Source organism: Tympanuchus pallidicinctus, unplaced genomic scaffold (assembly GCF_026119805.1).
Source record: "Tympanuchus pallidicinctus isolate F22 unplaced genomic scaffold, pur_lepc_1.0 scaffold30, whole genome shotgun sequence".
Classification (NCBI taxonomy): domain Eukaryota; kingdom Metazoa; phylum Chordata; class Aves; order Galliformes; family Phasianidae; genus Tympanuchus; species Tympanuchus pallidicinctus.
This window is the reverse complement of record NW_026294748.1, coordinates 3,687,662-3,701,961: the sequence shown is the minus strand read 5'-3', so window position 1 is coordinate 3,701,961 and position 14,300 is coordinate 3,687,662. Positions and strand designations below refer to the sequence as shown.

Genomic DNA, 14,300 nt, shown 5'->3' with positions numbered 1-14,300 from the left:
GTTATTTTCTTCTGAGGAGGGAAGGCTGCAGCTCAGCAGGGGCTGGAGCCGATGTTAGTGAATGAAAACATGCAGCTAGGAGAGGCCAGCAGTTGGGAACTAGCATAGCAGTAGAATTTGTATGCCTTTAACAATGTCTCTTGGCCCTCTAGGGTGTGCAGACTGAACTGAGGTTGGGCTGCTCATACAAGAATAGAATCAGTCTACTCAAATGCAGAGAGCTCCTATTTTAGCATAAGGTAACAGTGCCTGTTCCCATAGAGTGGCCGGTGGAACTGGATGCTTTCTATCCATGTAGCACTTCAGCCAATGCATCTAAAAGAACATTATTCTAAAGGCTATTTAGCAAGGCTTTGTGACAGAGCTGAGCAATGCAGCTTTCCCCCATCAATTCTGAAAGACAGTGGGAGAAAATAACTTAAAAAAAACAACACCCAAATGTTTCTTTAAATATTAGGGAATGCACAGCCATCAGACCAAGGGGAGAATTCTGCACTTTGAAGCTAACAATCCCACCTGTAGTACTTAAACAATTCTATGCGTTAGGGCTAAAAAGAACCAAATCTGGGATTACACTTTCCCTTGACTCAAAGGGAAAATTGTGCTTCAGACCCTTCTGAAAGAATTGGGGCAGTGGGGATTGATCAGATGTTTGACAGCTGTGATGGGAGGGTGCCGGTAGGGAGAAGAGCTGAGCTGTACCTGAATTTCTTCCTCAGCAACTTTGTTTCCAGAGTCAGCCAGGCAGCAGCACCCAGGTTCCTTCTCTGCACTGCTCAGCCACCTGCCTCTTGCTGAGGAGCAGGGTACAGTTTCATTAGAGAATACCCTTTCATCAGTGCCTTTGAAGTCACAGAGCAGGGAAGAGGCAACTAATAATTCTGCTTAGTTTTTCAACCTACCCTTTACAAGGGTGCTGCTCTGTTCCCACGAGTTAACTCCTGATTGGCTCCAATGTGGCTTTGCACACCAGTCTGGACCTGAAAGAGGAGCTAGGGCTGAAGGATACACTCCACGCAGATGGTAGATGTACTAAAATAAGTTTTTCTTGTTCAATCCCTATTTTTAAGCAGTTAACTTCATTTTTTAAGAGTAGAAATTTGGCTTTATGTAGAAGCACCCTTCTGAGAATCCCATACCTGATGCTCACGTTAACCAAATGAGAGCTAAATAATACTTCATCTGGGCTCAGATCTTAGTTCTATGGTGCAGGGCCACAGTAATCTCTTTAAAAACCCCTCACAGCTCTTCTAGCATCAAGGGCTGCATGCTGTGCATGTAACTCCGTGCAAGAGCATAGAGCACTCTCCAAACCATGGAGCCAAATGGAAGGGGAAGAAGGGGATACAAGAATCAGACGTACAAGTGGGTTTGTTCTAACCTGCCTTGCTTTTCACTCTCCCCCAAAGCCTTCCTGTCTTGTGCAGCATCATAAACACTGATTAAAGTAGGTTTAGAATTAAGGGCTGAGGTGCCATCTTGGAAGGCAGCTGCCCCCTCTGTCAGCAGGGAGCTGCTCTGGCTGTTGGACACACAGCCACAGGGTGCATGTCTGGGGAGGACAAGTCATCGGGGCCAGCATACTCATGTGTGCATTCTCACCCTTGCTCTCAGGTCCTGTATAACAGCCTGCTCAGTCTGGGCTGCCCTTCCAGCTGGGCTGCATCTTCAGTGTGTCGTGCACTTCTCCCAAACCGAGTGTCTCGCAGGGCAGCTGCTCCTGTAGGGAAGTTCAGTCCTGTATTTCTGTGCTTTTTTTCCACCCCCAGAGCATCAGGTTCTGCTCAGAGTCCAGGAGGAAGGGCGGGGGGATCCGGGTAGTTTATGTATGCAGTGTTGCTTGCTTTCAGTACACTAAAACTCTTGGAAGTCAGCAGAGGTCCTGGCTACTGCATGTCTGGCTGTATGCTGTGGGGAGAAACCTTGGAGGCTGTGCATGAGGAAATCTTCTGCAACAGAGACACAACCAGCATGTTTATTACCCCTCTGCCTCACTGCAGTGAGCTGCCACCCCTTGGAGCTAACCCAAAACCCATCTCAGATTGCAGAGCTGTGACTACTGCTGCTAGGCAACTGGGTGTTGGTGGAAAGCAGTTGTGACAGCACTGAAGAGCTATGGCCTCTCTGCAAAGCTGCTATATATAGCACAGACAGCGTGCAGTGCAGGCTTTCCTTTGCTGTCCTGCCAACGGCCACAGCGCAGGCCCTGCAGCAGGCAGGGCTCCATCACTGCAGCCCGAGGGAACGTGCTGTAAGAACTCATTATGTTAAAAATACACTGCTGCTGAGCAGATCCTCCCCTCTCCCATACCCCTTGCTGCTCTGACTTCTCTGTGTCTGAGAGGAAAAGAGAACAAGCAGCAATCTTCTCTCCCCTCCAGGCCTGGTTCTGCACCCTGGTTGAAGGGAGTTGTGCATATATTTTTTTCCCCCCATAATAATGAAGAGCAGCAGTCTGGATGCAGGTATGAGGAAATATTTCATCCTTCACTCTAGCAAACCGACTGCAGGGTGCACTCTGGACATACAGATGATTTAAATGCACCAGAATGCTCAGGTAATTAAAGGTGAAAAGCCAGGGCACGAACAAACAAAGGAGAAGTCAGCCACCAGCATGCATGTTTGCTTTTTCCTCCTCTCCTTTCTCCTCTAGCAGTGGTATCCAGAGACACTATATGCTGACCTTAGGCAAATAGATACATAATGCCCCATTTGGGGTTTAACCTACACCCTCCCTTATTGTCACTGACTGTGTGTGGTTTGTGTTCTGTCACTGTTTGGTATTTTCCTCCTTTGCTGCTTCTCCTTGCAGTTCCAGAACATGAGCTCTCACCTGGTGTTGGTCTCCACTCTGCTGTGCACGCTCAGATTTCCACATTGGGATCTGTGAATCCTTTCTTCCCCTCATTCACCAGCACAGGCTTTTCTGTCCTCGTATGCCAGACTAAAATCTGAAGAAACCAGAAGTCATTAGCTGCATCCCTTCACTGCACTAACAAACATTCTTGCACATTAAATCAATAGTGCAATTTAACCATCTACCCTGGGGCCTAATGGTGCATTCACAGCTGCAAGGAGCTTTGCATAAAACTTCATTTAGGTTGGCCTGCTGCTACCCAGAATGCACAGTGCACAGAAATTACCTATCTTATAGTGTACTGTCTTGGGACATTAACCTGCTCCTTCCATGTGATTACCAACAATCTTCCTCCAAAGGCTCATCAGTCCTGCCAATGATGTAAGGCCGTTCCCTCATTGCCAGAGGATCAGATGCACGTCTACCACAGTCAGGATCCTGACTCTGGCTCTTGCTTACAGTGTTAGCCCACCCTTGGGCAGCGTGGAGCAGTTTGCTGGGTGCAGAATGGAAAAGCCATCTCTTGCCCCATTGGCTCACATTGTGACTGCTTGCTAACCTCATTACACTACTTCTTTTTAAATTCTTTCATGACCCTGAAGAGGTGATAAAGTGCCACTGATGGGAGAAGTCCTTACTGCTGCTCTGGTTGTCTGTTGCCACCTCTGCTCTCAGAGGTACCAGAGCCATCAGCTTGGTACAGAATACCCCATTGCTCCCACATGCTCAGGGCTCCCCATGCGCATCTCCTCCAAAACGCCAGCCCCAGTGCTGCTCCTGCTATTCCAGACCAGGTACAATGCATTGCATCACTTTCAGGGCCCCTCTCCAACCTACTGAAACCAGCACTGAAGCACACGGGGATGTAAGTTCTACTAAGATCTGAGCAGTAAAGCTCAATGTAAATCAACACCTGCAAAAAAGAACTGGAAAACAAACAAACAAACAAAAAAAACAAACGGAAGAGGTTGCCTGACATCTGTGGTGGGGGAGGTATTATAGCTCCATAGTTCCTCTCAGCCATGCCATGCTCCAAGCTCTGGAAACGCTCTCCCCTCACCAGACTCAATTCTGCTCAGTGCTCAGCACTACAAGCTGTACTGCTGGCAGCAGTTTTGTCCCTTCAGAGATGTGGCTTCCTGCTCCCTCTCACCTGCTCAGTGATGGTTCCTCCTCGCAGGGGTCTCCCTCTTGTTGCTATGACAATGCTCGGTGCATTCAATCCAAATATCTGCAAACTGCCTTGTACCCATTCCCTGCTTTTCTGAAAAATGAGGCCGCGCTCTGCTTCTAAAGGGTGAACAAAGCACTCCTCGAGCCCTTCTAGTTAAACAGGAGCCCCCCACCTTCCCAAGAAGCCACTGCTATTACACTGCTGCAGTTACTGATTTACTTCCTAATGAAAAGCAAAAGCAAACAGGTCTCGCCAAGCAGCTCTCCAGGCAACGTCAGCATCAGCTACGAGCTCCTCGTCCAACAAATAGAATAGCCAAGCCTTAATGCAGTGCAGGTGCTGGAAAGCAAGCTGGTGGGCAGTTCTGCTTTCCAGCAGGAGCAGGGAAAAGCTGCTCCCATACAAACACCGCCAGCAACAGGGCTCAGGCTCCCACAGCTCCAGGCACCAAGGCACAAATACAGATTAATAGCTTTTCTTTTCAATTGCATCCCGCTTTGACATTGTTAAATCCGAGTGCCAAAAAGGCAGTTATGTGGAATTAACTGACCACAACTGACTGATTCTCAGAGTTTGCAGCTCAATGCAGCAGCTTCTACTGTTTCTCACACAGCGCTCTTTAATATGAGAGGGAGAGCACCATTTTACACAGCAACACCTGCTTTTGCTCTCAGCTTGATGCTTTCCACAAGCGTTGGTTTGATGTCTCAGAGCAGCTTTGGTTTGTGCAAACGTGCAGTTTGCATGGGAGAAAAGGGGAGGTCTGAGTGCCTGATCTCCCCTGGGCAGTGGTTCCTGCAGGTCACCTGCATTCCCTTTACAAATCCTCACTACTGCAACACACATCAGTCATTGACAGCCTTGTCATCCAGAATCATGAGGCTTGGAACAGGTCTAAGACTATAAGGTTTCATTGCCATTGCAAGCTTTTTCACTGTCTTCCAACAGGAAATTAAGCAGGCAAGTCAGCCTGTAGTAGGAGGGGGTCACGGGATTTCCAGTACCAAAAGCCCTCCATAGAAGGCAGCAATAGCTGCTACTTAAAACAGTAATTGCCAGCTATGCAGTTCTACCACCTTGAAGGTGATAGGTGTTACAAGCAGAGCTCAAGAACACAGAAAAGGGTTCTGGTGGTCCACTCTGAGTTACCAAAGCCACCACATGGTCTGAAGGTCCTGGAGCAAGCAGGGTGCTGCAAAACCCAAACTGCTCAGATGGCTCAGACAGCTTTCAGCTTTGCTACAGGGGGATGGAATTGGCACAGCAGTTCTGGAGACTCATCAGGGCTCAACCAGGCAGAAAGAGCCCTCCAGGTTCTGCACGTCCCCTAAAAATCACCAGCTCAGGCACTGTGTGTGAAGCTTTACCAACAAAGTGCTGTCACACAGCAGCCAGGGTACTGACTGCTCACTGCAAACCACACCAACCCAGCAGCCCAATTTCAGGAGAAATCTAAGCAAAAGAAGGGCAGATCTGCTCTACCCATATCCCGCTGCTCAGCCCTTGAAAGGGAAGGAACACAAAGAGCTCACAAAGCCAACTCCCTGCCTACTCTGCAGCACCACAGGGTAAGATCAGGAGGAAGCAAAGCACTCCTTTACAAGCTTTCTTGCCTTAGGCTGAGTTTTTCTCTCCCTCCTGTCCATTAGCAGTCAGCTTTAGCTGTTTTACAGCTGTGATGTCATGAAGCAGCCAGCCCTGGTCCCTTTTGCTGCGTAATTCCTTGGCTGCTGCAGGGCCAGGCTTGCTCTCCTCTGATGCAAAAGGATTTATCCCTCTTTCAGAGCTGGTTCCCAGACCTAAAGGATTGGTTTGGGGTGCAGGCATTACAGGGACACTCTCTGCACTCTCTGCTGCCTGTTCTCAGCCTGTGTGTGACAGCAGTGCCATTCCCATGGTGGCATTTCACACTGCCCACACACACGCTGCCGCCCAGCAATCCCTGCCCAGCACACGGCTGCCAGCCAGTTCCCTTCAGCAACATTCACCTAAATGCCAGGCTGTGAGCCCACAGCTTTAATCCCACATCACACTCAGCCAGGAGGGAAGAAGAGTGGAGGAATGGCTGCTTTTAGCTACCAGAATCCCCTGAGAGCACAAAAGCTTGCCTCACCCAGAGAACTGTACGACTGCATCCATCTGGGGAAACAAGGAGCTGCATGGGCAGTTGGAACAAGCAGCACATCATTTGCAGTGCCCTTGTATTTTGTGGTCTGTGCTCTCTCATGCTGTTTGAATAGCTGAGGCCGCTGACAAGGTCTCTGTCCTTTAAGGGCTCTGGTTGAGCGCTGCAGCTCATTTCCTCAGGCACTCATAGGAAACAGGGAGCAGAATATGTCCCAGTTACATCAACCTTATGGGAACACGAGATCTTTTAGACCTTGATCCTGTCAGATGTAATGTGTCAACGGATTGAAGAGAGCTTTGTGTGCTGTGGGGGAAACATAGAAGCAGCAGGACACAGAAATATACAGTACGCTTGTAAAGCCACGTTCCCTCACAACCCTACTGCTAACCAGCCTGGGCAATTCACTTTGACTTCTTTCATTTTCTTCTTCATTTTTGGTGGATATCAAATTAAGAAGACAAACAGAATGTATATCTTCAATCAAAGCGTAAGGTTTTTGCAGGACTGAGCATCTGTGGGCTGAAGGCAGCTGAACATTACGGCACTATGCAGCAAGGGCAGCCCTTCTGGAGAGCAGATGTCTGTTACACAGTTCTCTGATCCCTTCTTAACGATGGTACCTGAGCACATCATAATCTGTAATGTAAATCTGACTGCAGAGCTTTACAGCTGTGAGCAGACACTTGCTAGGAGCACACTGGCCCATTGAGAGTCTGTACTCTCATGCTGGGGATCCCAAAGCACAGCCACCTCTTGTCCTCCTCTGCTGCTTGTTCAGACTCTCCTCCTCATCAGAAGGGTGAACAAAACAGCAATTCGAAAATGGAGGCTGCTGGCAATGGCTAACAGCAGAAAGGCAAAGCCCAAACTGCAAAGCTGCACTCAGAGTTTGCCAGGAACAGACAGCATTCAGTCCTCAACAAGGACCCTTGTAAGATCCCTACAGCCGTGCCAGAAAAAGAAACACAGTCTGCCTCAAATCCTGGGCAGCAATTGCTGCTTCCCCTCCAGCTCTGACCTGCAGCTCTGCGTGCAACACTGGCACGGCAGCCTGTCTGACAGCACCATTTCTTACCTCCAGCCTTTTCCTTCCTCCCTTTCCTCTCAATGCCCCAACTCTTCTGTGCAGCCTAAAAGCAACCTGGGCATCTCCCTTGATCTGCTGAAAGCACACTAATTTCCAGCCAGCATTTGCTAGCAGGGCAGTAAGGGGGGGGAAAGAGGCAGAAAGACCTAATTGCAGGGCAAGGCCAGAGCTTTTTGCAGGAAAAGCTTTCAGCTCTGAAGTGGATGAGGACCTGGAATAGATGGCCCAACACTGTCTCTGTCTGCAGCAACAGCTCATTTGTAAAAAAAGAAAAGTCCTCTTGGGATAATTGCACAACAGAGGTTGGGTGGCTGCCTGCTACAGACAGAGGCGTGAGCACTACACAGGAGTCTCTGATCCCAGATAAAGTCCGTCCAGTGCCTGCCACCCGCTCACAAAGCTTTCAGAGCACTTGACAGCTCCTCTGTTGCTGATGTGCTCTGATTGATGCCGGTCACGCTAACCAGCATTGTCTCATTGCATCTCGCACACTCCCGTCATCCCACATAGATATCCATCTGCTGCCTCTCATATTGGACTGCAGAGTCTTTAGGGCAAGAACCATCGGCATGCCCTCTCACCAGGTCCTCACATCCCATGTATGAGGAAGAGACCATACCTTGGTGCAATTGGCAGCTTTCGGCTCAAGGTCGTTCAGGGTGACCAGCTCCCGCAGCAGGCTGCTCTCCTGGTAGCCTCCCTTCACTCCTCGCAGTTTGAAGTAGGCCTGAGATCGCTGCAGGATCAGTCTGAGGTTCACAGCAAACCCTGCCATGTCTATAGCAAAGGGCCGATGGGGGTCAAACACAGTTTTCCAGCCGTAGACCTTCCCTGCTGCGTTCACTTTGGGGGATTCGTAGCGCAAGCCACCGACGAAGGCTACTGGCCACACCGACACCTTTCTGGTGCTGCGCATCTGGAGGCAAAGGAGAGAGAAGGGCACGGTGGGGGTGTGCTGAAGGAGGGGAAACACACCTCCAGCAAAACACCTCCACCTTGCCAGTGTCCTGCAGGAGACACGTGGGGCTGGAAGCCTGGGTGATGCTCCCAGGCACCGCTGTGACTTGGAGCAACGGAGCTTTGTGCATCACTCACCTGTAAAAGGATGTGCATCCTGGGGCTGCAGAAACGTGGTGTTTTGGGAAGGGGCTCACAGCCATGGGACCAAGCGTGAGCTCAGCTGCTAGGAACAAAGCTGCAAGCAACTGAGGTTTAAGTGATTTCATTTTATTTTATTTTATTTTATTTTGTCAAAAGGCCTTCAGAGCTGTGGGACATCAGTTCTCTGCATGGATGGTAGGGCAAGTCAGGACAGCCAGGGGAAAAGCATGTTGCCCAAGGAATCTGGGAGCAACGTATCTTGGAAGAAAGGTGTTTTCTCTGAAAGCTGCAGTCTCAAGCGATGAGACACAGGAAAGCTAAAAGTGTGGTTAGTGGGAGCTCACAAGAGCAGGGTTGGGAGGAGCACACAGGACAGGGCATTGCAGCTGGCCCTGCTACCCAGAAGGACATTAAATGCCTCTGCTCCCAAAGGGGTCACTAGAAATAGATAGGAGCTGTCAGGGGACACTTCAATGTGTGTGCCTGCCAGTGCAGATGATCAGAACACCCATCTGCCTGCACTCCCAATGGCTGGTCCTGCTCTCTGGCAGCCTCAGCCTCACGCTCTGCTCTCAGCCCAGGCTCTTAGATCAGGGATCTCCCAGAGCTAATCTCATCACTGCTAATTACTGCAAACGAGACCAGAAGAGCTCTGGCACTTGCCCTTCTGCATTATACACACGCTAACAGCAGTGCCTGTCCACAGGGAACAATAATGCGTGTCTTCTGCATTTCACAGCACGTTCTGTTGGCTCCATGTAACCTTAACTGCAGCTCTGTATCAGAGAGGAGAAGGCTCTCTCAGCAAAGCACACGGGTGAATGAAGGAACCCTTTCTGCTTTATTAATGCAGCGTCTCTCTGAAGATGCTGCCAGCACCAGCCTCAAAGGAGGAAAGTGGAAGAAAGACATTCAGCTTGAGTTTGCTTTCAGCATTAAAAGTGCGTATATTCTGTGGCTATCCAAGCTGAAGTGAGAGCCATCAGGGAAGAGAAAGGGGCATGTATGGAGTGAATAAACAGGAGATCCCTGGTATAGGAACTGGCAGCCACTGGAGAAGGAGGGAATCCTACTTTTTTTGTCCCACGTTGCAGGATCTCAGCCTCAGAGAGTATGGGAACAGCTCTTTCCTGAGAGGTGAGGTACACATCTCCCTCCAAAGCCCTCTCCAGGCAGCATAAAGGGCTCCATGTTTCCAGGATATGAAGCAGGCGATGTCAAATGTTCCTCGTAAGCCTGGCAATCCAGAGACAAGTGCACAGAACATCTCTGAACCAGATATCCTGCGAGTGCTGTGCTGGCACCACTCTGCAACGGCAGAGTTCTCTGCTGTGCAGAGCAGGCGTTGGGTTCTTGACAGCTACAGAGTTTAACCACTGAACATGCTGGGATGAGAGCAAACAAACGCAAACAGCAAGCAAGGAGCAGATACCCCAGGGACTCCTCAAACAAGAAGAAACAGGGATGAACAGACAGCCAAGTGCAGTATGTAGGGATGGCAGAGAAGGCAAAGGATGACAGCAGATCAGTCTGGAACCTCCTCCAGGGTGGGATTTGGGGGTTCCCTTGCTGGGCACGTGTGCCTGCCCAAGCACAAAGGACAGCAGATGATGTTCCAACCCTAACAGGGCTCTCCACAGCATAAGCAGCTCTTCATCAGCTCTCTTGATAATAAATTAAAACTACCTACATGTTCTTCTTGCTCAGATCCCATCAGCTAGCTGCTGCTTCGTGATGACCACTCCTCCTCCTCATGGAAGTGTTTAGCTTGGGTTTATGGTACCAAGAGAAAAGCTTTATTCCTGCTCTCTCAGGAAAGCAGCACAGCTAAAAGCCCCAACTGCAGAAGCTGGGAGTGTGTGAGCAAGGCCAACAAGATCCCTTTCAACGCTGCCAACGACTCCAGTGACTGGAGCATGGATGCGTGCCTCCTGACTACGTGCCATAAGCTATGCTGGGATCCCCATTAATTTGCATTGCTTTAGACACCAGCACAAACACTGCAGTCATGTCACCAAGCCCCAGACGAATCACAGAAACATACATTGGCTTAGGTTGGATGGGACCTTAAAGATCCCCTGCCCAGAAACATTCAGGACAACTGCAGTGGAACCACTGCACATGGGACTGATCCAGAGCACAGAAGAGAATGTATACAGCAGTTTTCGCAGCCCACATACTGAGATCAGCAGGCTGGGGCTCCTCCAGCAGGGTCTTACCTCCTCAAAGAGCTCCAGGCTGTAGGTGTTGTCATCATCAGCAAAGTAAACAATCCCAGGCTGGCTGTTGTTTTTGTTAAAGGTCTCTCTCAGCCACCTCAGGGCAAGGTTCCTCTGCATGGTCCCCCGGGGGATGCGGGGGTCCCTCATGTCTCCCCGCAGCTTGTAGTTGCGAGGGGTCTCCACGTTGAGGTGGGTGTAGTTGAGCCCCGTGTCCCGTAGCAGCCGGGTGATGAGCGGTGTGCGCCGCTGGGAGTCCTCCACCAGGATCCAGTGCAGGTTTGGCACATGCAGCAGGGTGTTGGCCAGGCGCGTCAGCTCTGCTTTCTGCACGGGCCGGCTGTAGGTGGGTGTAATGACGTGGATAGTGGGAAGGGTGTCTGACCACGGGGGTGGGCGAGTATAAACATATTCTGTCCTCACCACCTCCACAATGTCCCGGTCCGACAAGCAGTATTCCTTGGAGTCCAAGCCTGCAGCGAGATCACGCCGGGAGTCACCACCATCATCTGAGCAAGGGTACGAGAGAAGAAAAACCGCATGGACTCGGTCCTCCGACACCCCCCGTCCCCCCAGATGAGTCAGCAGGCTGTGTGCTGATAGCAGGAGGTCACCCCCACAGCCTGAGAGGAAAGGAAACAAGCTCAAAAGGAGGCTTGAATAAATAAGTACACAAATTAATAAAGGAATCAGGGACAAACACCCGTGAGAGACAAAGTTCCTGCTGCTAGAAAAGCTGCATCCATCAGAGCCTGAGAGCCCAGGACAGCGGTGCAGCTGAGTGCCCAGAGGAGACAGACTTGTAGAGCAATTAGATCTAGATAATGAAATTAGCAACAGGGACTGACGATCTGTTGTTCCCAAAGAGCTCCAGCGCTCTTGGCACCACGCTCAGCAGGGCAGAACTCGTTGCGCTGGGACTGGGAAGTGGGGAATCAAACTGGGCTGGAGCTGTGGAACACATGGAGTCCCTCTATCACCTGAAGCTCCCAGCAGCATTGCTGGCAGGACACTGCATACCCTGCTGCTTCCTGACAGGCCTGGGATGTGGCACAGGGAAGCAAGGGCAAGGCACTCTTCAAATCTAGAAACACAGAGCAGAAATACAGCCCCTCATTGTAGGCTTTTTCCTGCCGAGGCTTTATGGGCCTCTGACTGACTTCTACCAGTTTCTGAACATGACAGCCCATTCAGTATAGTGGATCTGAACAATAAAGCAACTCTGTACAGCAAACAGAGTCTTTAGAGCATAAACCAACCCAAACTACTCAAACCCTTGCAAAGCAAGACTTGGCCACAGTCAGCACAAGGTTAAAATAAATAAATGAATAAATAAATAATCACGCATTTGTCACTTTTCCAGCCTGCAACTTTCACACGTTCACACTACTGCAGAGTAGCAGGAACACCAGCATCCACAGTTAGGAACTGAGAGAGATAAAGGGGCACCACCACTCTGAGGTACGCCAGCTGCTTTCTAGTGGGTGCCTGATTCTTAAGAGCCCCAGATTTTGCAAAGCCAGCTGCTGCTGGGGACTTCAGATGAGAAAGAACAGGAATAGACTGCCATCAGATCTGACCCAGCAGGGTACTACCTGTGTGTTTTTCACAGCATGTTACACATATAGCAGCACAGCCTTTGATACAGCCCTGAAATGAATGAGGAATTTGTACTCGGCAGCTTTGAAGGAGGGAGGGTGCGTGTTTGTGGACCAAAGTGTCCTGCACAAGTGGGGATCAGGCCCTATAGAGGGTGAAGCACATCTGCATCACATAACACAGCTCTCTGACAGCACAGAGCACCAGAATCAAATCAAAAACAAAAGCAAAATGCACTGGATACGGGCATAAAGTAATTAGCCAGCATGGAGCCTGAAGAAGAGATAGTTTGCAAACCCTCCCAGATCAAACCCTCCACTGTAAATCCTGGCACATTTATCCACTGTCACTGTGTCCCCACTAGCATATAGATGCACATCTCATTTTCAGCACCTGCTACCAAAGGATCTCAGAAATGCATTACAAGCACATAACAATTTCTCCCAAGAGCTTCAGGTCGGTCTCTTTCACCACTCATTTTCCACTGAGCGCTCATAGAAGCACTCTCAGAGGAAGCACCTTACCAAGGGCACCAGCAAGTTCAGGACCAGGTCACAGCATGGCTGTCTCTGTGCTGTGACTTCAATGTCCACAACCATTCACCAACAAACTGGTCCTAGTTTTTAGGGGCACCAATTCAAATCACCATACAGACAGGATATTTTTCTAAATCCCATTTTGGAGCCCAATAGAGATCTCACATCCTGTGAAATACTGTTCACCTTTTGGAGAGATCAGTCTCCTTTCTCTTAAGTGCTGTCCTGAGACTTGTGGGGGTCCAAGTCCTCCAGGAAAAGGTAAAACTTTTCAGGATGGACTCTGAGCTTCTGACAATTCCAATGGCTCAGCAAAAGAATAAGAAACTGCTGAGGATGGGAGTGAACATTAAAATGAAAAGGGTAGAAAATCTCCCAGAGTAAGGTCCTAGAGACAGAAAATGAGCTGGCCTTCTTCCCCAGAAGGATGCCCAGAGAAAGGAACAGCCAAGAAGAAAGACTCCTTCCTTAAAAGAAAAAAAAAAGAGAGATCATTGGGAAATAAAACAAAAGTACTTTCCTTCTGTGCTCTGTTCCACTGAATCTGGATATAGGTGGGGAAGAGCTCTCCAAGAGTAAGGAGCGTACCCTGCGGCTTGGAGGTTGATGTCTCCAAAGACCCCTGGAAAGCACAGGGCCGTTCCTGCAGCAGAAGTGGGGAAGCTTCTGCATGAGCATGGACCAGGAGCTGAGATGGGAATGGCTGCCATGGAGAAATGAAATGAGAGAGATGAGGACGAGGGAGTGATGCAGACTTGGCATGGGCCGGTTTGATTTCTCTCACCCTTGTGCACTGCAAGCAGTGGAGCAATGGTGCTCTGGTGCCAGACGGTGATTAGTAGCGTCCAGGGCAGAACTATCAGCACGATAGCCAGGATGTCTCGTCTCTTCGGCATCTCCAAGACTGACTGGACCCACAGCTCCTCATTACCTAACAGTGAAAACCCCAGAGACAGAACAGCAGAGCAAATGGAGAACAGAAATAAATGGGCAGGAAGGAACAGGGACAGAGAAAGAGAACGCGAGAGAGGGAGAGAGCAGCGAAGGCGACACGACTCGTAGGTCTTACCAGTGCTTACAACCCACCCATTGCAGAAGCAGGTTTGGAGGGGCCTCAGCTGCTGGGACCAGGAGAGCGCTTCTATGGGATGCTGTTGGGCCCTCCAGCAGGAACCTCAGGCACCCATCTGGCAGGAAACCTGCAACACAAAGCAAAGATATCAGGCAGAGAAAAGTACCAGGGAACTGCTCCAGAAAGCTCACCAATCCTCCCTGAGAAAAGCAAACTAAACCAGGGCAGCGAGCGACAGAAACGCGTCCAGCCCCTCCAGGAGAGATGGATGCCTCCTGGGTGCTCAGGGCTCCTTTTTCTTTCCCATCTACTCACTGAGCAAGCCCACCGCATCAGCCGAGCAGCACTTGCTCAGTAGCAGTTCTGATCCATGCCCAGAAGGGCCCTTCACCTCCAAGCCAGTTGTCCCACAGCTCACTAAGCACAGGCCTGGGAGGAAACAGAAGCCACACCAGCCGCACCACTTGCCTGACGCAGCAGTAAGTGCTCTGACCAGCAGCCCCAACCCTCCATGGGACAACTGGAGG

At 50.1% G+C, this 14,300-nt stretch overlaps 1 protein-coding gene across 13 annotated transcripts in view; it reads right to left on the bottom strand.

The window, feature by feature from the left end:
• Window positions 1-1,726: 1,726 nt before the first annotated feature.
• Window positions 1,727-14,300, bottom strand: part of B3GAT1 (beta-1,3-glucuronyltransferase 1) — a 29,033-nt gene continuing 16,459 nt past the window's right edge. For 6 of the 13 annotated variants that reach the window (XM_052697189.1, XM_052697192.1, XM_052697188.1 and 3 more), the window contains 6 exons: window positions 13,788-13,900; window positions 13,486-13,632; window positions 10,567-11,075; window positions 7,866-8,162; window positions 2,834-2,951; window positions 1,727-1,949 (listed from right to left, as the gene is read on the bottom strand). In XM_052697189.1, coding sequence (XP_052553149.1) covers window positions 2,865-2,951; window positions 7,866-8,162; window positions 10,567-11,075; window positions 13,486-13,632; window positions 13,788-13,791 — 1,044 coding nt within the window. In that variant the 5' untranslated portion in view covers window positions 13,792-13,900 and the 3' untranslated portion in view covers window positions 1,727-1,949; window positions 2,834-2,864. Of the gene's footprint in view, window positions 1,950-2,833; window positions 2,952-7,865; window positions 8,163-10,566; window positions 11,076-13,289; window positions 13,405-13,485; window positions 13,633-13,770; window positions 13,901-14,300 lie in introns of those variants that run through there. The other 7 variants (XM_052697198.1, XM_052697200.1, XM_052697195.1 and 4 more) reach the window with 7 other exon arrangements.